We start from the raw sequence: 22,778 nt of genomic DNA, 5'->3' as shown, positions 1-22,778 counted from the left end.
TTAGAGATATTTGTGGGTAGTTCCTATCCATTGGAACAAACCCAACAGTCATAAAATGGTCTATAAATAGAACCCAGAATATTGAGAAGTGCATTTGAACTACTGAGAACATTTCTCCCTCTTAGCATAACACTCTCTTAATCTTTCTTGATTATTAGCAATTCTAGTTGTGGTAGAAAATAACCTCCACTTTGGGCTGTTGAAGAAGTTTGGGCCCCGTGTCCAAACTTGGCAAGAGTTGCTGGATTTTCACGTTGTATCATCACAACCTTCACCTGTATCTCATCCGTCATCCCTCTCAACCAATTACCAATGTTTCAAAAACCATACCAGTCATTAAACTGAAAGGGCCATGGCTCCCACTTTTCCTGGTTTAACCTAACAAAGAAACCCTGGTTTTTGAGGTTTTGTGAAGTGCCTGGTTTAGGTTGACCTGATCCAACTGGCTGCTACTGTGCGATTTTTCACAACATTGTTGCCAATAGAGAAAAAGAAAGGAAAGAATACGTACTTGGGGGTGTTTGTCAAGACCCCGAATCTGCTACATAACATAGTCCAATGGGGACCGGAGTAAACACAACGGCCACCCGTATAGTTCTGATGTACCAGTAATGCCGTGTTTACTCATGACTGGGTTACTTAGCCCATTGCACACGTCTTGCTTGTAGCCGATCCAGAACCATTCACCAATATGCATGATTTTGCTTTAGAATTGTCAAGCTGATCAGATCAGCTTGACATTTTTGACCTAGTGAGTCTCCTACCGGTTAGCCTATCAAAATGCAACACAATAATCTGTGTTCGCAATGAGTTCTATGCACTGTAATTACAGCTAAGTGTTACAGAGAGAGCAATGAAGTAAACCACATGTCTTTCGTTATCAAATAGAAAGAGACAAACTGAGTCCGATCTTTTACAGTATTAGAGATTTTGAGATCATCACTTGTGAAGGACATCGTGGGCTCTTTATGTTCTGTCAACTCTAAACATACATTTTCAATATAGAAAATTTTAAAGGGCCTAAAAATCAACAGGGAGTTTACTTAAGAAAGCTAAAGTGTGAGGAGAAGTTGACTTACCAAACAGGGAACACCAAGGAGGGAGCTTCATGAGTATTCTTTTAGCTTTCGGAGTTAATCTGTCTACATCTGTTCTTAATTTTAGGAGATACGGGTCCTTTTTCTCTGTATCTGACTTGTTAGTTAACCGGGTAGAATTGTTTAACCAGAAGAGAGTCACATTGAACATTCTTGGGGAAATTTTCCCTCCTGAAAACTGAATGATGTGCCATCCATTAACTCCATTCTTGTTGCCTACTGGAACCAGCTCCTCTGAATTCCCTGGGGTCCAGAATAAATTGGAGGAAAAGATGGATAATGATCAGTATACCTATACATTCCTTGAATACGGCTTTTCCTCTTTTTTTAGTAGTTTTTCTTATTCTTCTATGCAAATGTGGCAAGCTTTTGGCTATCATGAATATATTAGTAAACACAATGGCAAGAGAAGGCAATGCTTAACTATCCTATAAGATTAAGACAAGAATCTGTTAAAGCATGTGTTCATATGTTCTGAAAAATCTAGATGAATGCAAAAATAGCAAGAATGGGACTTGGTTTGACCTAGGTACATCAGGAAAGTTCCATATACCATGTGAATTGATTTTATGGTTCTATTTTGGAATGGACCAATTTGTCTTCTCCATCCCATTTATCTCTGCCATGTCAGGCATAGGGAACACTAAGTTGTAAGAGGTAACACTGCCTATTTCTGTCCAATACTACCATATAAATGCCAAGCTAAGGTGCATGACAAGTTAAAAACTTAACAAGTATATGACACAAATTGCAGAACAGTTTTTTAGAATTATTCCTTACCTTCAAATATAAAGTCTTCAATCTCTTCAGTATTGATTGCAAGGGACCAGCGGGTAGAATCTTTTGTATCAATTGAAATCTGTGTGATCCTGTTATTGCCCCTCTTGTCATTTTCAACTTTGAGAGTTGGAATATCTGATTCCATCCATCCACTTTCAGTATCCTCAGAACTCCAGCAACCATAGTTGACAGTGAAAGTAACAAAATCGAGTGTCTTTTCTCTTCCACAAGTAAATCCTTCTTCTTTGAGATATTCAACCTCTTTTGTCAATTTTCCAGGAGTTGTAGAGAAAAGAGAAATATATGAGACAGGGCTTCTGTTTTCACCATATCTTCCTGTTGTTTCCACAACATGCACAACCTGTGAACAACGAAGTGTTTGTAACATGCATCAACTTGGTAAGAACTAAGAAGTAAAGATGGATGTTAAATCTTAACCATGCTCACCTACACATTTTGAAGACCAATACAAAAAGAATAAAAAAAGCAGCAGCTAAAGAAAGTCGATGAGAAACTGTTTTTTTGTTGCCTAAAAAGAATGGAGACAGGAGATTATATTAAGATTTTAAAATGCCTCACCTTATTTGACTTTTTGCTTATTTTTTTAATGACTTAGCGGAGTGAACAGTAAATGCATATTGGACAGAAGGAGATGCTACAAAAGCAGGACAACTAGTTTTATTTGACAGACAAAAAGCATCATGCATCTTAAATGCCAACAAGAACCAAGAACTTACATTCACAGCTCGAGCAACATCTTCAGTAAATGGTGGTACAATTCCAGACACTACTGCAGTGAGTGCAAGGCAGAACAGAGCACAATTTGCATACACAAATGATCTTTTTGCACCTAAATACCAATTATAAACATGCATATAAATCAGAACTAATAAAACCAAATAATAATCAAACTCTTACAGATAACAATTACAAACCAAATATGATTTCATTAGTTTACACAAAATACAAAAAGAAACTAACAGAAAATAGATGTTTTCTTTGTTCTGACTAGTCAGCACTCAGCTGTTATGAAACACCACCTTAAGGATAAAGTAAGGCAACTTTCAATGAGTTACATGACTATCTTCTTACCATGACATAAAGTGACTGCATCTGAGCCAGTCAGGAGACAGTAGACTGCTGCTTGCTCCCAACCAGTGTATTTGTTAAAAACATAAATTTGGAACAAGCATTGCTCAAAATGTTACAGGTCATAAATGATCCTCACCCAATTAAAATGCTTGATCTTGGATGATATTGAGAGCCATGAAGATGGTCCAACAGGTTTTATTTTGTAGCTTATTGAGATCATCTATTCCATTTGATTTCGAGACCACATTCAAGAGGTGTTAAATCAACTGGTGAGTTTGGATTTGCATGATGTTTAATCAAAGGATTACTGGCAACCATAACATATTGTACATCTAATGCTGTAGATCCTCGATCCATTCATTCTGCTACAACATAAACTAGTGATATAAATCATATCATGTGATATTTCTAGAAATACTTAATTTTGATAAATAGAATTTATACTTGATATGCAGATCACGATGTGACTAAGGGGCTTCAAAAAGGACTCATACAAGAATCCCTTTATGGATTTAGATGGTCATAAACTTGAAATTGAAGCACTCTCCAAACATATTCTTGCCTTCTCTTCTTCACTGTGTTCCCACCAAACCAAGAGAAGGCTAAGGTCTTGCGCGCCCTACTATAAAAGAGGGAAGGAGGTGATATATCTGTATAGTTTACCTCTAGGTAGTTGGTCCCAACTAACAGGTCAAGTCTATTCAAAATTTTAGTGTTGAAGTGGGGTGAAACTCTTATGGTTGGAAAGGTGTACAAGTCAGTAGTTACACTTGGATGCAGGTATGGCTCTCTTCCATTCAAGTACCTGAGCGTACCTCTAGTGGCAAATTACAGATCCAAATCAATTTGGGACTTTGGTAGTTGAATGATTTGGAGGAAACTGGTAGGCTAGAAGAAATGGCCTATCAGGTGGCAATTTAACTCTTGTCAAGAGAGCCTTCTCTAATGCCACTCTACTATTTTGTTTCTATTTCTATCCTGGCATTGGTGGTGGATATATTTGAAAGGATAAAACTTAACTTCTTGTGGAATGCCCAAATAATGAGAAAAGTACCATTTAGCAGAATCATCCCAGCCATGAACATTCCAAGGACAGAAGAGGCATAATCTACTGACCACTTTGCTTGTTGAACTAAGCACTTCCTGAGGAATGGATTTGATGATTTAGGGGATAAAAGCATAACAGAGAAAGGTGATTGACAGCCAGTATATGTTTTCAGCAAGGAAGAAGAAGAGAAGAGGAGAAGAGAAAAGAATGAGAGCCAAAAGTTCTTGCTGGCGTCGCCAGCTTTAGATTAAATACTAGGGCGACTGTACATAATAAAAGAAGAGGAAAAGACAAAAAAAGCCCCTCTGTGACATATATTATAGATTATATCACTCCCCCTCAAGTTGGGGCATAGATGTCAATCATCCCCAAATGTCACAAAGATCATAATGCCACAGTGAACATAATCCCTTAGTAAAAACATATGCAAGCTGTTCTTCGGAGCTAATGTAGGGAGTGCACACTTGCCCCTTCTCAATTTTCTCTCTGATGAAATGCTTGTCAACCTCAATATGCTTGGTTCTATCATGGAGAACTGGGTTGGCTGCAATATTGATAGCAGCTTTGTTGTCACAATAGAGAGTAACATAGGATCATCAAAAGGAAATCCTAATTCACTCAATAGGTTCTTGATCCATAGTAACTCTGCAACTTCATGTGACATAGCCCTGTATTCTGCCTTTGCACTTGACCTGGCCACCACACTCTGTTTCTTGCTTCTCCAAGTCACAAGGTTTCCACCTACAAAGGCACAATAGCCGCTAGTGGATTTTCTGTCATCCATTGAGCCGACCCAATTAGCATTTGAGCACAAAGTTTCTTAAAGAGTAAACCTGTCCGTGGGAATTTCTTCAAGTACCTAAGAACTCAATCTACTGCCTCTAGGTTGGGTGCATGCATGAACTGACTAAGGACACCCACAACATATGCAATGCCAGGCCTGGTCATGGATAGATAGAGAAGTTTGCCCACAAGTCTTTGGTATTGCCTTGGATCTTTCAAGAGCTCACCACTGTAGTCCCCAAGTTTATGATTTACATCCATAGGTGTGTTATCAGGTTTAGCCCCTAGCTTCCCTATAGCCTTTAGGAGATCTAGGGTGTACTTTGGGAAATGAAGATGCCTTGTTGAGAGCGAGCAACTTCAATTCCAAGGAAGTAACGCAAATGCCCCAGATCCTTCAAACTGTGTAGCTAGGAATTTCTTTAATCTCTGAGACTCAGTCTCCAATGATGACAATATCATCTACATAGACAATCAAAGCTGTTGTTTTTCCTTGTTCCCTCTTTACAAAGAGTGTGTGATCATCTTGGCACTACTTAAAACCCATTTGTTGAACTGCCTGGTGAAACCTGCTAAACCAGGGGGTTGAGTCATTGCCCTTGGAGATTGCTTTAGACCATACAAAGATTTCTTCAATTTGCAAACTTTCTGTTCATTGCCCTTTGCACAAAAACCAGGGGGTTGAGTCATATACACTTCCTCTTCCAAATTACCATTCAGGAAGGCATTCTTTATGTCAAGTTGATGAAGCTCCCAGCCAAGAGTTGCGACTAAAGATAGAAGAACCCGAATAGGTTTCGACATAATCAACTCCATGCACCTGTGTGAAGCCTTTTGCAACTAGCCGAGCCTTGTACCTTTCCACAAAACCATTTGCCTTATGTTTTACAAAGTACACCCGTTTGCACCCTATAGGCTCCGTTCCCTTAGGAAGATCTACCAACTCCCATGTGCCATTCTTGTGAAGAGCATTGATCTCTTCCTTCATTGCATTTGTCCACTCAGGAACAAGTAAGGCCTTTACAACACTCTTGGGAAGGGGAACACTACCAATGGCAGATAGAAAAGCACGAAAAGTGAAGGAAGGTGAGATCCATCATATGGATGGCCAAACCATGCTAGATGGTTGGGCGAAATTTCAAAAATTTTCTTTCAACATTCCGGGAATCGTATTCCCTATTTTAGAAAAATTGCATTTTTCAAGGATCGTTTTTGTACCGAAACCGGACCAGATCTGAAACCAAAAGGAGGGAGATGTATACTTGATACGGGATCCACAGATGTAGCTCCCAAAGTGGTAGTAATTCACGTCCAAACTGAATCTCAAAACCAGCTTCCACTGAAGATGGCGCAGCTTTGAATGAAGTCGGTTCAGCAATGCAGTTTTCAGCAAAACTGCAATCCAACAGTATGGATCGAACAAGGGAGGTGAGCACGGAAATCCTCTACAATTTTCTCGCAAAATTTAGAGAAGGAACTGATAAAAAATCAGTCCAAGAAGGGGAGGTCGAATTAGGGTTTTTGGCAGCAAGAGCAGAGAGAGAGAACTGAAAGCAGAGTGTGTAATCTGGAGCAGTTCAATTCTCTCTTTTCCTAAGCCTTAAGGAGCACCACTCCTAATCAAAATAGGAGGTTCCTAATCCAAATCTTTATTTGGATTTGGACTCTATCAAAGGATAAGACTTATCCTCTTATGAGATGGGTGTTCCAGACCCATATCCAAACCCATATTCACCTAAGTTACATGACAACTTAAGCAGTCATGTGACAAATTGATTAATCTCATTAATCATGGGCTTTAGGCCCATTAAGCAAGTGGCTCACATCCCAAGATAGTTGCTGGTCCATTTAGTTTCAATTTGTATGGTGTGGGACCCCAACAATGACCTCACATAAGCCCACATGGGTTCAGCCCAGCCTCTATGAAAAGGCCTAGCCAAATTCACTGCCAATGCAGTGAACCCCTGAGTCCATCAATATGGACTCTTAATGGGCCCAACATTTACAGTTAAATGATCCACGAGTCCAGCCATCCTATGAAGGCCCAAGGATAATGGACTTAAGTAAGATATAGCCCATCAAGTAAACAACCCTTAATGGTCTCTTACACTCAACCTCTCAGCCTGTAATGATCAAACACTGCCCGACAGGGAAGGACTTCTCCCCTGACTGCAAGGTATAGTGTTGCACTCTCTACTTGGATGGGTTTTGGGAATTAAAACCTTTTGCAAACACTTTTTCTTAAAACATAATATATAAATATCATATAAATATATTTTGCAAAACAAATCTCAAACACAGTTGAAATCGACTGCCGATAGTTTTGGTTTCCATCAGAGACAGTGCAGTCCCGATCATTCACATTATCCGACAAAGGGGCTGATCCTGTCACTATGATCACCCACTAAAGTGAATTCTCAGACTACCCCAACATACCTAGGTTTTGTCCCACAATGGATCTTATTGATTGGCATATCAAAGACAACCTGATCCGACACTCAGTGTAGTACCATAATCAAGTCTATGGGTTATGTGTAACTTTCCAGTTTTTCCCATCAGTCTCCAAGGTCCAGGGCATAACAGGAAATTGGTTCGGGTTTAGTGCTTCAAATAGGCATACACTACATGTGCTTTGGGTCTAACCCTAGCAGCCAAAACAGGCTACCCCAACCTTTTTGGCAGCACAATAGTGTCAGACTTGGTAGGATAAACTCCCCAAGTCTATCCAACAGCTAAGAACATTCTAAAATAACACGAGTCTCATAAGTGTCCAGTTTAAGGGGTAATTGTTAGACAGTTTTGTATGCCCTTAGCTTCAATCAGAATGATGTACTTTATAAGTTTATTGTAAATGAATAAAAGTGCATATTTGATTCATGTTCCCTTGGTATGTTTCTGTGTAATACCCTTAAACTGGACACTTAATGAGACTCGTGTTAGTTTAGAATGTTCACAGCCAGTGGGTCGGTCTGGGGAGACCTATCCTGATAAGGCTGACACTGTGGTGCCACCAAGTCGGTTGGGGTGGCTTGTCTCAGCTGCCAGGGTGAGACCCTAGGCACATACAGTGTAGGATTAATTGAATCTATGAACTGGACCAGATTTCCAGTATTGCCCTGGACCTTGAAGATTGATGGGCAAAACTGGAAAGTTACACCCGACCCCTAGACTCGATTATGATACTGCACTAGGTGTCGGATTGGGCTGTCTTTGATGTACCAATCAGTGAGATCCTTAGCGGGGGTCAAAACCTGGGTATGTTGGGACAGTCTGAGAATTCATCTGAGTGGGTGATCATAGTGACAGGATCAGTCCCTTTGTCGGACAAAGGTAATGATCGGGGATGCACTCTCACTGATGGAAACCAAGACTGCCGGCAGCCGATTTCAATCGTTGAGATTTGTTTTGCAAAGTATATTTTATATGAGATATAAAAGTATATATATTATGGTTTCTAAAATGTTTGCAAGAAGGTTTTAATTCCCGGGATCCATATAAGCAGAGAGTGCAACACTGTTCCTTGCAGCCGAGGGAGAGGTTCTCTCTTGTCGGGCAGTGTATGATCATTATGGGCTGAGAGGTTAAGTGTAAGACCATTGAGGATAATACCTGATGGGCTAATCTTGCATCTGCCCACAGTCCCTGGGTGTTACAAGGTGGCTTGGCCCAGGGACCACTTAGGGTAAGTGTTCGGCCCATAGAGCCCATTTGATGGGTTTCAAGGGGTGCACTGTCCATAACAGTGTATTCGGCCAGGCCTTGTAACAAAGGCTGGGCCGAACCCATGTGGCTGATGTGTAGATCAATGCTTGGGTCCCACGCCATACAAGGAAGCCCAACTGGGCAGCAGTTAGGAAGGTTAAGTGAGTACATAAGCTTAATGGGCCTAAAGCCCATTTCGAACTGGACTTATTTAATAAGTTAAATATGGGCGAATTCTGAGATGGATCAGCAGATAGGATAGGGTCTTAACCCTATCCACTCAGAAAGTCCATATCTGAATATGATTCAAATCTAGAAACCTCCTAATGAGATTAGGAGAAGGCTGATCTAATCTGCAGATAAGATAAGGGTTTATCCTTATCACCTAAAGAGAGGTCTGATCCAAATATGATATGGATCAGCAGCTCCTAATTGGATTAGGAGCTGATCTTTTAGGGTTACACAAGGAGGGGGCGGCAACCTTTAGAAGAATCACATAATCAGATCCTCTTCAGAGCTGAAATCACAGAAGAAAGATTTCTGCAATCCCTGCAAAGATCTTTCTTGCCGCCTCCTTCCTACAGCCACCAGACATCCAGTTCGATCTCCAGTTGTGGGAGAAGTCAAGATTCGATCTTGACATCAGTTCTTTGAGAAAGAATTGATAGGAAGCTGTGCTCACGTGCCATCCTGCTGTTTCTTGCGAATGACAGAATTCTTGGAGAAGAATACTGGTGATTCTGCTCCATCCTGCACTGCGCCATCTTCAGTGGGAGCAGTCTTTGGATCCTTCCTTAGGCGTGAACACCTTCGTTGGGGGATACCATTTCTCCGTATCAGGTATAATCCTCTCCTACTCCTTTTGGTTCAGATCTGGTTCAGTTTATGGTTCAAGAATGACCCTTGAAAATATGATTTTCTAAATAGGGAATGCGATTCCCAGTTGAAGGGAGAGAAAAATTTTTGAAATTCGCCCCTTTATTCCGCAAGATTTGGGCGTCCATACGATGGATCTCTCATCCCTTCAGTAATTACATAGAAACACACCAATGATAACATGAAACAATTATGTACTTTTATTCATTTACAATAAATGTATATGTACAACAATCTGATTGGAGCTAAGGGCATACACTATCTAACAAAAAGAAGATGAGACATTCTCATAGGACAAGAAGTGAGACACGGGGTGGTGTGTGGTGCATGAACTGACACCCTTCCTTTTTGCAATAAGGAGGTTCAGGTCACAACTTGAAGTGTCAATGTCAATGGATTCAGGAACATCAACTGGAACAATAGTACCTAGGTGAGGTGAAGGATCCAACCCCTGAGACTCTGATGACATTGGTGGCATAGTTTCTAGAGGCTCTGTGGCAACTGAACTTTGTTGGCCTTGATTTTTGTAACGCAATCTCCGAAAGACATAAAATGGAGGAGGATCAGGAATATAAGGCAATAAAACTTGAGTCTTACTTTGTTTCTCCTCAACTATACTCTCCCCCTGAGGAGAAATAGGAAAATAAGGAACATCTTCAAAGAATGTATTATTTAGAAGAGAAGAAGAAAGGAAGAGAGAAGAGAGAAGAGAGAGGGGAGAAAAGGGATTGAGAGCCAAAAGTCAAGCTGGCGGCACCAGCTTTTTGTATTTATACTAGGGCGACATAAAACAAAATAAAAGGAGAAAGTACAATAGTACCCCTACGATACTAAACTTAAAATATTAACAAACTTTTAACACTCCCCCTCAAGTTGGGACATGGATGTCAATCATGCCCAACTTGTCACATAAATCATGATGCCGCAAGTGATGTAACATTTTTGTGAAGATGTCTGCAAGTTGGTCTTCAGAACTAACATAGGGGGTACACACTTCCCCTTTGACAACCATTTCTCTGAAAAAATGTTTGTCGACTTTGATGTGTTTAGTTCTATCATGCAACACTAGATTAGCAACAATGTTTATGGCTGCTTTGTTATCACAGTATAGGGTCATAGGTCCATCAACTGTAAATCCCAACTCACTCAACATATTTTTTAGCCACATAATTTCAGCCACTCCATGAGACATTGCCCTATATTCAGCTTCAACACTAGACCTAGCCACCACATTCCACTTTTTGCTCCTCTAGGTAACTAGGTTCCCTCCCACAAAGGTACAGTCGCCACTGGTAGACTTCCTATCACTCAGGGGATCCTGCCCAATCTGCACCAGTATACACTTCAACTTTCAAATGCCCGTGCTTTTGGAACAATAAACTTGCACCTAGAAATTCTTAAGATATCTAAGAACTCTTTCAGCTGCTTCAAGGTGGGTGGTCTTAGGGGCATGTATGAATTGGCTAAGAACACTCACTGCATAAGCAATGACAGGTTGGGTTATAGAAAGATATAACAATCTTCCTACAAGCCTCTAAAATTGTTTCACATCCTTGATGAATTCACCTTGACAATCACCTAATCTGTGATTAGGATCAATAGGAGAATCAATAGGTTTCACTCCCAATTTTTTTATATCCTGGAGCAGATCTAGGACATACTTTCTTTGGGAAATGAAGATACCCTTTTGTGAGCGGGCAACTTCAATTCCAAGGAAGTACCTTAAAGGACCTAGATCTTTCACCTAAAACTGGGTAGCAAGAAATCTCAACTTTTGAATTTCATTTTTCCAATCACCAGTGATAACTATGTCAACATATACTATCAGGGCTGCAATTTTTCCTTCCCCTCTTTTCACAAATAATGTGATCAGATTGACATTGCTTGTATTTTCTTTGCCGAACAACTATATGAAACCTGTTGAACCAAGCTCTCGGTGATTGTTTCAAGCCACATAATGGTTTTTTTTTAACCTGCACACTTTCTATTCATTACCTTGAGCTCGGAAACCAGGGGGTTGTACCATGTACACTTCTTCTTCAAGGTTACCATTTGGAAAAGCACTCTTGATATCAAGTTGATGAAGGTCCCAATCAAGATTAGTAGCTAAAGAGAAAAAGGACTCTAATAGAGTTCATGTTAGCAATAGGTGCAAAAGTTTTTGCATAATCCACTTCATACACTTGTATAAACCCTTTTGCCACTAAACAAGCTTTATACCGCTCCACCGTGCCATCAGCCCTAGGTTTCACTGTGAAAACCCATTTACATCCAACTGGTTCCTTCCCCTCAGGAAGATATACCAATTTCCATGTGCCATTTTTATGCAAAGCATTAATTTCTTTGTTCATCTGTCCATTCAAGCACCAATAGAGCTTCTGCCACATTCTTAGGAATAGGAACACTGTCAATGGAAGAAAGAAAGGCCAAAAGGAAAGGTGAAATGTTAGAGGTATCAATAGTAATAAGGTCAGGAATGTCAATGGGAACCATGGTACCTGGTTGGGTAGGATTCACCCTCGGAGAGTTTGATGGCATTGGTGGTACAACTTCTAGGTGCTCCACAGCTCTTGAACATGGTTGGCCTTTGTGATGATAAAAGAAAACACAAAAGGGAGGATCAGGAAGAGGAGGGAGCTGAACTGGTTTTTCCTCATTCCTACACTCCCCCTGAGGAGAAACAGGGAAGAAAGACTCACTCTCAAAGAAAGAGACATTCATAGAAACATAATACTTCCGAGAGACGGGATCAAAGCACTGATATCCCTTTTAAGTGGTGAAGTACCCCAAGAAGATGCAAGGAAGAGCACGAGGATTCAATTTTCCACAAGTGGGTGACAGGTTTTGAACAAAACAACAACAACCAAACACACAAGGAGGAATAAAAAAAAGATGAGCCTTAGGAAAAATAAGCTGATGTGAGGCTTTGCACTCTAACCAAAGAGAGGGCATACAATTAATGAGATAAATAGCACAAAGGACAACCTCAAGCCAAAAGTGTTTTGGGACATTCATATGAATTAATAACCCTCGGACCACTTCAAGAAGGTATCGGTTCTTTCTTTCAACAACACCATTTTGTTATGGTGTTTGGGCACATGAGCTACGGTGAAGTGATCCACGCAAAGCAAAGAACTCCTGAGATCATTATGAAAATATTCTTTGACATTATCAGATTGAAAAACATGGATTTCAATTTAAAATTAGGTGAAGATCATTTGGTGGAAATCTTGGATAATTTTTGGTACTTCATCCCTAGCTCGCATGGGTAATACCCATGTGTATCTGGAGTAATCATCTGAAGGGATGAGAGATCCATCCTATGGACGCCCAAAGATTGCGGAATAAGGGGCGAATTTCAAAAATTTTATCTCTCCCTTCAACTGGGAATCGTATTCCCTATTTAGAAAATCATATTTTCAAGGATCAATCTTGAACCATAAACTGAACCAAATCTGAACCAAAAGGAGTGGGAGAGGATTATACCTGATACGGAGAAATACTATCTCCCAATGGAGATGTTCACGCCCAAGGAAGGATCCAAAATCTGCTCCCACTGAAGATGGCGCAGTGAAGGATGGAGCAGAATCAGCAATGTTCTTCAAAAGAACTTGACCCTTCGCAAGGATCAACTGGACGGCTTGTGAGTACAGCTCCAATCAATCTTTTCCCAAAAGATTGAAATCAAGATCCAATCTTGATTGCTCCCAAGAACTGGAGATCGAACTGAAGGAATGGCAATGGCAGGAAGGTGGCGGCAGAAGAGAATTCGCAGTATGCAGGAAACCTCTTAATCTCTCTTTCTTAAAGAGAAGAATGCTATTGAAGTTATTGTGTGTTCTTCAAGGCTGCCGCCCCCTTCCCCTTTTATAATCTTAAAGGGATCAGCTCCTAATCAGATTAGGAGTTGCTAATCCAAATCATATTTGGGTTAGAAGTCCCTTAGTGATAAGGGATAATCCTTATCTTATCTGTAGATCAGATCAGCTGTCTCCTAATCTAATTAGGAGGTTTCCAGATCTAAATCTTATTTAGATCTTGGACTCTCTGAGTGGATAGGGTCTAAGCCCAATCCTTTTAGCTGACCCACTTCAGAATTCGCCCCCTTTAGATGACTGATCAAATCAGCCCAGTTCGAAATGGGCTTAAGGCCCATTTAAGGTTATGTACTCAAAAACCTTCCAAATTGCTGCCCAGTTGGGCTTCCTTGTATGGCGTGGGACCCAAGCATTGATCTACACATCAGCCACATGGGTTCAGCCCAGCCTTTGTTACAAGGCCTGGCCGAATGCACTGCTGAAGACAGTGTACCCCCTGAAACCCATCAAATGAGCTCTATGGGCCCAACACTTACACTAAGTGGTCCCTGGGCCAAGCCACCTTGTAACACCTAGGGACTGTGGGCAGATGCAAGATTAGCCCATCAGGCATTATCCTCAATGGTCTTACACTTAACCTCTCAGCCCATAATGATCATACACTGCCCGACAAGAGAGAACCTCTCCCTCGGCTGTAAGGAACAGTGTTGCACTCTCCACTCATATGGATCCCGGGAATTAAAACCTTCTTGCAAACAATTTAGAAACCATATATATATATATACTTTTATATCTTATATAAAATATATTTTGCAAAACAAATCTCAACGGTTGAAATCGGCTGCCGGCAGTCTTGGTTTCCATCAGTGAGAGTGCATCCCTGATCATTACCTTTGTCCGACAAAGGGGCTGATCCTGTCACTATGATCACCCACTCAAATGAATTCTCGGACTGTCCCAACATACCCAGGTTTTGACCCCCGCTAAGGATCTCACTGATTGGTACATCAAAGATAGCCCAATCCGACACCTAGTGCAGTATCATAATCGAGTCTAGGGGTCGGGTGTAACTTTCTAGTTTTGCCCATCAATCTCCAAGGTCCAGGGCAATATTGGAAATCTGGTCCAGTTCAAAAATTCAATTAATCCTACACTGTATGTGCCTAGGGTCTCACCTTGGCAGCTGAGACAAGCCACCCCAACCGACTTGGTGGCTACAGCGTCAGCCTTGTCAAGATAGGTCTCCCCAGACCGACTCATTGGCTGTGAACATTCTAAACTAACACGAGTCTCATTAAGTGTCCAGTTTAAGGGTATTACACAGAAACATACCAAGGGAACATGAATCAAATATGTATCTTTATTCATTTACAATAAACTCATAAAGCACATCATTCTGATTGAAGCTAAGGGCATACAAAACTGTCTAACATCATCAATAAAGGTAATAAAATACTTGTAGCCACTCTCAGATGGTAAAGTAATAGGGCCCCAAACATCAAAATGAACAATATGGAAAGGAAATTCAGATTTATTATTCTTTGAAGAAAAATGAGTTCTACAATGCTTACTCAATTGACAAGTTTGACATGTAAACTCTAACACTAACACTGAAACAACTCTGGAAACACCATTTTTAAGGACTCAAAAGATAAATGACCAAGACGATTGTGCCATAAATAGACCCGACTCTTACTAGACTGACTCTTAGACTCTATGACTGTAAGACCAGCCTTATTCTCCAGCATGTAGAGCCCATCCACCATAAGTCTTCTACCAATCGTCTTCCCTGAGGCCAAATCCTAGATCACACAATAAGGGAAAAAGGTCACTCAGCAATTTAAAGAATTAGTGGTACTATAAACAGAGAACAAATTAATAGGGAATTATGGAACATGCAAAACTTTAGGTAGGGTGAGGCCAAAGGGAAGAGAAATGGTTCCTTGACCACCTATGGTAGAGTATGAATCATCAGCTAGTCTCACCTTGTCTCTTCCAAAGAGGAGGTGATAGGTCTGAAAGTAAGTGGACTTATCAGTCATATGTTTTGATGCTCCAAAATCAATTATTCAAGGAGAGTCAGAGGAATGAGACGATACATGGAAAGCTGTGGCAGAATTACTTGATGTAGACGCAGATGAAGTTGAGGGAGGAGCATCCATCTGACAAAATTCCCTACCATTGTGTTCTAAATGGTCACAAAAGGAATTAATAATATCCTCCCTAGGGTCAGAACCAAAGGTGTGTCTGAGTCACAATAGTAGTAGGGGGCTGATTCTCCTAGTGAGCTTTCTTGGACTTTGTTGTCCCGACTTCTTATTCAGATCTGAACATTGCTTCTTACTCAATTCTTGAGCCCATTTTGGCTTCCCATGAAATTCCCAACATGTATACAAGTGTATCGGGATTTCTAGAAATGGGTGCAACATAGTTTGTCTTTTGTCATCCACCTTTTTTTGAAAGTCCCCTTTCTTAAAGAGATTTCCCCCACCTGTAGAAACATTCCCTTTCGCTGCCAACACAACTGCATCCCCCCTAGAATTATTCATCAAATTTCTTTTACTTTCCTTTGACTGTACTAATGCATACACCTCCTAGACATATGGAAGATCGTTGCTGCCTAGGATTTGGACTCTGATGGATTCGTACACAAGGTTCAAGCCATGGAGAAATGCAAATACTCGTTGTTGGGAAACAAGAGACTTGTATGCTTTCGCATCTTCATCACACTTCCAGTCCACACTTTGATAGTGATCTAACTCCTAGATGGAGGTCAAGTCTGAATAGTACACAAAAAGACTCTTCTCCCCCTGTTTACAAGTGGACGATTCTGCCTGTAATTGATAGATTTTTGCATAGTGACGCAGTTCAAAATATGTTGATTTTGCCTGTTCCCAAATCTCATAAGTCGTTTCAGCCCACATAAAGTTCCTAGTTCCATCTGTCATACTCAGCACTCCCAGAATTAGGTTCTTTAATTCTTCCATTTATATATCCTCTCTTTCCCCTTGTAGTAATGTATAACCTGATCCCTTTCAACCATTCTAAATAATTTAAGCCATCCAGGGTATGACAACCATAGGGAAGGATAAATCCATACCCCTGCTCATTCCATTTTGCATTGAGGAAACACCAAATGTGGCAGAATCTTCACCACTCATGATAACAACTTCAGGTTACACTCAAAGCAGGCACAAAAAACCCTAAAATAGTGTAGTATAACACCTAGAAAGATAAATTTTGTCTCCAATCTACATGGTTTCCCCTTCACACACTGAATAACTGCCGAAAAAAATTCTTTGCACCAAGAAAGAAGAGAAAGGAAGAGAGAAGAGAGAAGAGAGAAGAGAGAGGAGAGAAAAGAGATTGAGAGCCAAAAGTCAAGCTGGCGGCGCTAGGTTTTTGTATTTATACTAGGGCGACATAAAACAAAATAAAAGAGGGAGAAAGTACAATAATACCCCTATGGTACTAAACTTAAAATATAACAGACTTTTAATAGAAAGAAATATCCATAGAGAATATTTTTTAGACACAAGGTCAAAGCAACGATAACCTTTCTGAGAAAGAGGATAACCAAGAAAAATACACACAATAGCTTTGGGATCAAGCTTACCATGAGCAACAGAAAGATCATGAAAAAAACACTTACATCCAAAGACACACATAGGTATAGGAAACATTGGTGCTTTAGGGAAGAGGAGCTGATGAGGGGACCTATATTCCAATACCCAAGATGGTGTCCTATTGATAACATAGACAGCAGTCAGGACAACATCCACCTAGAATCTTTTTTGGACATTCATCAGTAACATCAATCCCCAAGCAACTTCAAGGAGATGTCAGTTTTTTCTCTCTACAACCCCATTTTGTTGAGGGGTTCTAGCACATAAACCCCTATGATGAGATGTAAAGAATTCTGTGAGGTCCCCATGGAAGGACTCCTTGGAATTATCTAATTGAAAGATTTGGATCTCTAATTGAAATTGGGTGTAAACCATATGCTGAAAATCTTTTACAATTTTAGGAACTTCCTCCCGTGAATGCATAGGATAAACCCAAGTGTAGCGGGAGAAGTCATTAATAAAGGAGATAAAATATTTGTAATCATTCTTAGTTGGAATATTAACAGGTCCCCAAACATTTGAATACACAATGTAAAAAAGAAATTCTGATCTTTTATTACGTAAAGGAAATGAGGTTCTACAATGTTTACTCAGTTGACACACTTGACATTGAAAGTCACTAACAAACAAAGACAAACAAATCTAGAAACAAATACTTCAAAGACTCAAAGGACATATGGCCCAAACAGTGGTGCCACAAAATAACCTGACTCTCATTTGACGAAGTCAAATACTTTGAAACTGTAATACCAACTTTGTTCTCTAACACATAGAGACCATCCACCATGTTCCCTCTACCAATCGTTCTCCTAGAGGCCAAATTCTAGAAAACACAAGAATGTGGAAGAAAGGTTACTGAGCAATTCAAGGCATAAGTAATACTACTAATGGACAACAAGTTAATGGGTAACTTTGGAACATGTAGAATATTAGATAAGGAAAGGCCAAAAAGCAAAGATATAGATCCTTGACCAGCAATGGAGGAGAATGATCCATCAACTAACCTCACTTTATCTTTGCTAGAGAGAAGATAGCATGTTTGGAACAAGGTTGGCTTACCAGTCATGTGGTTGGATCCATCGGAATCAATGATCCATGGGGATTCCGAGTTATCAGTAGACACATGGAAAGCTGAGGCAGAATTACCTGAAGAGAAGGCAAATGAAGTAGAAGGTGTGAGTCCAAAATCAGCATTGTGGAGAGCCCTACCATATTGCTCTAAGTGGTCACGAGAGGAATTGATAATATCTTCCTTAGGGTCAAAACAAGGGGGGAATCCTGAGAAGTACTCTGATGCTCAGATGCTAAGCTTGCTGAGGTGAACTTCTTTTGGTATGGCTTCTTGCTCGGTTCTTGTGCTGGTTTCTTACCCAGTTCCTGTACCCACTTTGGTTTCCCATTCAATTCCCAACAAGTTTCATGGGTGTGCCTAGATTTTTGGCAATGAGTACACAACAGTTTGTCTTTATCATCTGTCTTTTTCTGATTTTCCCCTTTTCTTGGTGCCCCAATGTTACCCCTTTCAGCTAGAGCAATAGTCTCTTCCTCAAGAGGATTCATGGCAGACTTCCTATTCTCTTCAGACTTAACAAGTGCATATACCTCTTGGACAGACGGAAGATCCCTGCTGCCCAAATCTGAACATGAATAAGTTCATACATGGGATTCAAACCCAGAAGGAAAGCAAACACCCTTTGCTGCGAGACTAGTCGTTTATAGGCCTTGGCATCTTTTTCACTTTCCCAATCAATGCTCTGATAATAGTCTAATTCTTTCCAAACTGAAGTGAGGGCAGAATAATAGGTCGATAAGCTCCTTTCTCCCTGCTTACATGTCAAAGATTCTGCTTGTAGCTGATAAATTCTAGCATAGTGCCTCTGCTCTTAGTAAATTGCCTTCGCTTGGTCCCATACTTTTGCTGTCTCGGCCCACATAAAATTCTATTTGATGGATGGTAACATGGATGTCAAAAGCTAGGACATAATCATGCAATTCTCTTGGTCCCACTTATCGTATTCAGCAGTACCAGCCCTAGGTTCCTTTATTTTCCCATTAATATATCTTTCCTTACCCATGGCTGTGATATACAGGCATACAGCCACATCTCCTTAGACCATGCCAGGTAATTCCTACCATCCAAAGGGGTAATAGTCATTGGGAAATTCATGGAGTCATGACCACTACTCGTTCCACCCTGATTCGTGGTGGTTTCTGAGGTTGCAGAATCTTCAGTATTCATGATTTCAGTCCACACACACCCACGAAAAACTACACAGCCCTCACTCTAAGTGTTCTGACAATCAGGACATAATTTCAGTTCTTGTAGTAACACACTTTGACAGGTCAAATGGGCCTCCAAGGCTAATATTAAGCCACAAACATCAGTATTCTGCTGCTATACTAGCCACCTGAACACTCTCAGAGGTGTAACAGATCTCCCCAAGGCTAATATTAGCCACAAACATCAGTAAACAACTGCTGTACCAGTCAGCCAAATCAGGTCACTCATGACCTACAAATTACTTCACAAGAAAATTGGTTTCTGGATCATCCAACCCACAAAGAAGAGATTAAACCCACCTTATATCATTTGGTCTTGGCAAACCTTAACCTGTTCTTGGTATCAACACCAAGAACCAAGAAAAAAAGAGTTTAAAAAAGTTTCCCTGTTCAGTCCGAGAGAATTCTGGGGTTTTGAGTCCAAGACAAAGTAAGAAAAAACAGAAAAAAGAACAGCTAGGAAGATTCAACCAATCATCAATAACTTCTGAAATCACTTCAGTTCAGTTTCAGCCCAGAACAGATGAGAGAGATGCAGCTGAACAGTTCTCAGGTCCAGAAGAAGTTTGTTCCCTTCATTCTCAATCCAGAAAAACCAGAGGAATCCTTCAACCAATGAGAGCCAAAAGTTCTTGCTGGTGGCGCCAGATTTAGATTAAATACTAGGACGACTGTACATAATAAAAGAAGAGGAAAAGACAAAAAAGCCCCTCTGTGGCATATATTACAGATTACATCAGTATGGAACAACTAAACTAGACTGGGAGCCTCAGCCAATCTGCATGCTTTTTGGCTGGAGTTTCTGGAAAATACAAAGTGAATTAAAGCAAATTCATTATTTTCAAATGAGAGAAGGAATGTAAATTCTTCTGAGGAGAGCAGTTAGGTGGCATGGGATCACTGTCTTCGTGGCTACAAAGATGAGGTAAATGGTGCTATAATATGGAAGCAAATGTGAATCTCTCTTAGGGAAGCTTTTCAGAATTCCCTAATCAGCTTCTCTGCTGAATCCTTTCAATGAAAATGGATTTAGGATGCCCATATCCACTTCAAAATTTTGCTCCATGCAGAATAGCATACCTGATTAATCTTGACTACCACTCACCTTTTATATAAAGGCAAGGTGCTTGACAACAGTTGTGTGTTCCCCTCAAATGCCCTCATTTTCTGCTTCACTGTTCTTTTCCCCTATAAGTTATGGTTTTGCTTATCTCAATATTCTGTTGAAGCTGGGTTCTGCTGAGAAATTGGGTAGAACTGTATAATGTTGATTTCCTTTGATCCTGCTAGACTCTTTAATCCCAGTAGGAGGATTGAAAGGCTGCTTATGTTGACAAGACAAGTCCTTATCACTAGTTGGTGCAAAGTTGAAGATTACACCCTAGATTGGTATCACTAGTTGGTGCAAAGTTGACAAGACAAGTCCTTATAGCACTTGCAAATCTTCTAGTCTAAGCAAAACAAATTAACTGTACAGAAAAATATAGTTCTACCAGGGTTTCTCTTTAGTATAGAATCTTTTTTTTTGATAAATGATTAAAATTTTATTCAATAAAAGCAATAGGATATTACAATACAGCCTTCCCAAAGGAGGGGCACGAGCTGATACCTCTCCACAATAGCAACAATATACTACCTGAGACTAGTAACAAAAAATTTACAAAGCTGCCCAGAATAACTGTTCCCTTGATACCCCTTGTTTAGCTAACCCATCCGCTATGGTGTTAGCTGTTCTACCCACCCACTGAAAAATAACATTCATGTTCCTTGAGAACCATTTAGCTTTCCTCATAATACCCCTGTAGCACCAGATCACTGAATCTGGATTTTTTAGCCAACCCACAACAGCTTTGGAGTCTCCTTCAATAATCAAATTCTGAACTCCTAACTGATCCGCAACCTGAATGCCTTGTACTGCTGCTAGGAGCTCAGCTCTGATAGAGTTTCCTATACCCACAGAGCCTGAGAACAAAGCTAGAATGTTACTATCTTTATCTCTCAGCACCCCACCAATCCCTGAAGGCCCCGGATTTCCTTGGCTGCTACCATCAAAATTCAGCTTTGTCCAGTCTTCTGAAGGGGGTACCCACACATCTAGTACCCTGTTCTTTCTGTTACTGCTGCTAGACACAGCCCTCCAGTTCCTCCACATGCCATCAAAATAGTATGATTTGAAGGAATCTAATGATCTCAGCCAGTGGATTGCCCTGGTCAAAATACAATCCTTTACATTCTGCACATTTCTCTCCTTCTCTTGGAATATCTTCGCATTTCTTTCTTCCCAAATTGTTCACAGAGCAACAGCTCTAATGGTTCTCCACATTGTTTTACCAGTTTCTGTGGGCCACACAAAGAAGGAAGGATCAAAGATCTGATCTATGGCTGTGGTCATATTCCATCTGCAACCAAACAAAGCAAAGATCCAACCCCAAATAGCATCAGAAAAGGGACAAGTTAAAAATAAGTGAGAGCAACCCTCACCATTAGCCCTGCAAAGTACACACCAATTAGGAGACAAACACATAGAAGGCCTTCTCTTCTGCAGGAGATCTGAAGTGTTGATTTTCCTATAGAAAACCTCCCAGCAGAACATGGTAATTTTAGGAGGTACAAGTTTAGACCAAATCTCCTTAGCTGGGAACCCCACTTGTCTCGAGGGAGAGCAAAGGGACTTGAAAAAGGAAGCACATGTGAAGTAACCTTTTGGATTTGGAGACCAAAGTCGCACATAAGAACTGGAAAGGTCCAGAAAAACACTTTCAAGCAATGACAACAGGTCTGAAACATAAGATAGTTCATGATCCCTCAAACCCCTACGAAACCCAAAGTCCCAACTCAAAGAAGATGAAGAATTAGGTGATGGGAGAAAATGAGAAATTGTTTTACCCTTGTAGCAAGAAATGGAATAGAGAGAAGGGAACCTGTCCTTAAGGGCAGAATTGCCCACCCAGATGTCTTCCCAGAAAAAAACAGAAGTACCAGAATTGACATCATACCTGATACAGTTGAGGAAAGGAGGAAGAATACTCTGAATTGCTTTCCAAGGAGTTGCCAGAGTGGCTCGACGCGATACACCAGCATCCCATCCATTGCCCAAACTGCCATGTATGCTAGCTATCACCTCATGCCAAAGTTTCTCCTGTTCTAGGGACCATCTCCACAACCATTTTCCTAGGAGCGCTTTATTCTTCAAAACTAAATTCCCCAGTCCCAATCCACCTTCCTCTTTCCTCCTACACACTATTCCCCAATTTATTAAGTGATCTTTTTTTTCCTCCCCTGGCTCCCACAAAAAATTTCTCATTAATTTCTCTAGTTTCTTGGCTTCCCTAACCGGAATCCTAAACATAGAGAAATAATAAATCGACAGATTTGCTAAGGAAGCTCTCAATAAGATAACTCTACCCCCTAAAGAAATATAGTTCCTTTTCCACGAGGCTAACCTTTTCTCAAACTTTTCTAAAACTGGGGCCCAAAATATGCTCTCCTTAGGGTTGGCTCCAAGAGGAAGACCTAAATACTGTAAAGGCCAATAGGAAATAGGACAACCTAAACAACCACTGACTCAAGGGTCCTCTCATCCAGATTCACTCCCACCACATAGCTCTTTTCCAAATTTATTTTCAGATTTGATACTCTCTCAAAGCACTCTATCAGAGACTTGAGATTACTTACT

At 40.5% G+C, this 22,778-nt stretch overlaps 1 protein-coding gene across 8 annotated transcripts in view; it reads right to left on the bottom strand.

Annotated features, from left to right (window-relative positions):
* Positions 1 to 854: 854 nt before the first annotated feature.
* The window catches only part of LOC104594864 (Zn-dependent exopeptidases superfamily protein), a 109,818-nt gene continuing 87,894 nt past the window's right edge, over positions 855 to 22,778 (bottom strand). For all 8 annotated transcript variants that reach the window (XM_010255387.3, XM_010255385.3, XM_010255388.3 and 5 more), the window contains 3 exons: positions 2,615 to 2,727; positions 1,878 to 2,238; positions 855 to 1,340 (listed from right to left, as the gene is read on the bottom strand). In XM_010255387.3, coding sequence (XP_010253689.1) covers positions 1,021 to 1,340; positions 1,878 to 2,238; positions 2,615 to 2,727 — 794 coding nt within the window. In that variant the 3' untranslated portion in view covers positions 855 to 1,020. The remainder of the gene's footprint in view (positions 1,341 to 1,877; positions 2,239 to 2,614; positions 2,728 to 22,778) is intronic.

Source organism: Nelumbo nucifera, chromosome 2 (genome assembly GCF_055504915.1).
Source record: "Nelumbo nucifera cultivar China Antique chromosome 2, China Antique-T2T, whole genome shotgun sequence".
Taxonomy (NCBI): Eukaryota; Viridiplantae; Streptophyta; class Magnoliopsida; order Proteales; family Nelumbonaceae; genus Nelumbo; species Nelumbo nucifera.
The sequence above is the reverse complement of the archived record's forward strand: the minus strand, read 5'-3'. Positions and strand labels throughout refer to the sequence as shown.